This window comes from Macrotis lagotis, chromosome 4 (genome assembly GCF_037893015.1).
Source record: "Macrotis lagotis isolate mMagLag1 chromosome 4, bilby.v1.9.chrom.fasta, whole genome shotgun sequence".
NCBI classification, from domain to species: Eukaryota; Metazoa; Chordata; class Mammalia; order Peramelemorphia; family Peramelidae; genus Macrotis; species Macrotis lagotis.
Window position 1 is genome coordinate 188220830 of NC_133661.1, and position 2724 is coordinate 188223553.

Genomic DNA, 2724 nt, shown 5'->3' on the forward strand with positions numbered 1-2724 from the left:
TTTGAATTCAATGTCAAACATTTCCTAGCTGTGTGACTCTGGGCAAGTCATTCAAGTTCTGTCTTCTTCAGTTTCTTCAACTATAAAATGAAAGTACTCAGGTCTGTTGTGAGGATAGAGAGAGAAGGTATGCCTACCATATAACAGATTATCTCATCCATAGTGAAAACCTAATAAATACTTTTTCCCCTCTACCTTTTCTTTCCTTCCCTGATTCCAAGTAACCACCAAATCTAGAATATTAGACTGAAAATGATTGGCTCCTAGTTTTTATTCAATATTTCCCCAAATCTCTCTCTCTCTCTCTCTCTCTCTCTCTCTCTCTCTCTCTCTCTCTCTCTCCCCACTTAGAATTTTGAATGACCTTTAAAATAGCCAGGGTTAATAATAACTACACATTGAATATTGGATATTGGATTTTAGGGTTCACAAACTGCTTTACATATATTTTCTCATTTGGCATTCCTGAGACCCTATGAGATAGGTAATATTTATCCCTATTTAGCATAGTAGGAAACAGGCTAACAGAGGTACCTAGCATAGTAAATATCTGAGATAGAATTAGAATTTAGGTTTTCCTGACTCCAAGTCAGTACTTTATCCACTTTGCAAATACATTTCATCAAGATGGAAAATAAAAGACATGCTACAGAAAAGAAGAGTCCCATTGAAGGAGGACCCAATCCCTCTGAAAATTACCTCTTTTACTTTTAGATGGCTTTGAATTTTAAGAAGTTAAAAAGAATATTTCTTTTATATTAATCTGACTCTATGATTGGTTCAACTTCCATGAAATTTTCAATTTTATTTAGGCATTTATATTAGAAAGTGTTGTTTAATTTAAGGTTGTTTCCAACAATGTTCATTGTTATCTGTGATACTTATCAATCTCTACAGGGTACTGGAATTTATCCACCTTGTTACCCATGGAAGTAGCCAACAACGTTACTGAGTTTGTGTTCCTGGGGCTTTCTCAGGATCCTAAGATGCAACTGATCTTCTTTGTCCTGTTCCTCCTCTTCTATAATGTGATTATAGTGGGAAATCTGCTCATTCTCCTCACAGTATGCTTTGAGTCAAAGCTCCACACTCCCATGTATTTTTTCCTAAGTAACCTCTCATTTGTGGACATTGCCTATTCATCAGCCACAGCCCCCAAAATGATTGCAGATTTCATCTCAGAGCGCAAGACTATATCCTACTGGGGCTGTGTAACTCAGATGTTTACCTTCCACTTCTTTGGCTGTGCTGAGATTTTTGTCCTGACAGTAATGGCATTTGACCGCTATGCTGCCATTTGCCAGCCACTACGCTATACCACCATCATGAGTGCCAATACCTGTGCTGTGCTGGCCCTATTGTCCTGGTTGGGTGCCCTGGGACACTCCTTTGTGCAAACCTTTCTAACTTTCCAACTTCCCTTCTGTGATGCTCAAGTCATTGATCATTATTTCTGTGATGTTCATCCTGTCCTCAAACTTGCCTGTGCAGATACTACATTGGTGAACTTGCTCGTGGTGGCAAATAGTGGTCTCATCTCTCTGGGCTGCTTCCTCATTTTACTAGCCTCTTACACAGTAATTCTACTTAGCCTTCGGAAGCATTCTGCAGAGAGCCGGAAGAAAGCACTTTCCACCTGTGGCTCTCACTTGACTGTGGTAACCTTATTTTTTGTCCCATGCATCTTCATCTACCTTCGCCCATCTACTACCTTCCCATTGGACAAGGCAGTCTCTGTGTTCTACACTACCATCACTCCAATGCTGAACCCCCTCATTTACACCCTGAGGAATGAAGATGTGAAGAATGCCATGAAACGGTTATGGAGTCACATGGTTTTAGGGGAAGAAAAGAAAGGTTGAAATACAGTAGAATTACTGAAACATAGTACTGTTAGGAACCTTTAGAGGACAAATTACTCCATAATGAAGTGAGTCTATTGGTTCAAAAATTCTAGAAAATAATTTATACTCATAACAAATTTTGTGGTCCAAGAACTTTCTTTTCTACTCTATTATTGATGGGGGTTTTGTGAGGTAGAACTGGGTATAGACAAGACCTTTGAGAAGTCAGAAATAAAACAGTAAACTCCAAGAATTCTTTTCTCCCTGGGAACTATATTTTTCTTCAGTTTCAAAGATAAAGATATATTCATGAATCATTGACAGAGAGATGGAGAGCTTAAGGCTAAAGGGAACACTATATATTCTCTTTTCTACATAATAGATTCAAAATAAATAGTGATAGCACAGTGATTGTAATGAACAAGAAATTAAACTGTGTGACCATGTGGAACTTTTATTTGTATTTAAAATTTTAAACAGTTAAAATAAAGTGTGCCAGGTATACATTTTTTATTTGGTAATTTAAAATTTCAATTCATAGATGAAATATTTTATTGAACATTGATATCTTTGAAACTGAATTTTTTTAAAATGTTAGTTGATTCAAAACAAAGAAAACATGAAAATAAAACATTACATCAATGACTTAATAGTTGTCTCAATTGCACCTCTTATAGAAATTTCAGTTTTATTAAAAATCACTTGTGAAGTGATATTTTATAAATATCTGCTAAACTTATTCTTAATGTTTAAAACTTTTTCTAACTACTAATATATCTATTGCTTCATGTTAAAAGAAATTTTTGGAATTAAAATTAATATAAAATATTCTTTGATCAAAAATTAACTAGGAGAGATGGACAGATGTTACCATATTTTT

The 2724-nt window shown here is 35.5% G+C and overlaps 1 protein-coding gene across 1 annotated transcript; it reads left to right on the forward strand.

The window, feature by feature from the left end:
* Window positions 1-926: 926 nt before the first annotated feature.
* LOC141520171 (olfactory receptor 4S2-like) lies at window positions 927-1862 on the forward strand. The gene has a single exon (XM_074231985.1). It carries the CDS (start codon window positions 927-929, stop codon window positions 1860-1862), a length of 936 nt encoding a protein of 311 aa, XP_074088086.1.
* Window positions 1863-2724: the final 862 nt, after the last annotated feature.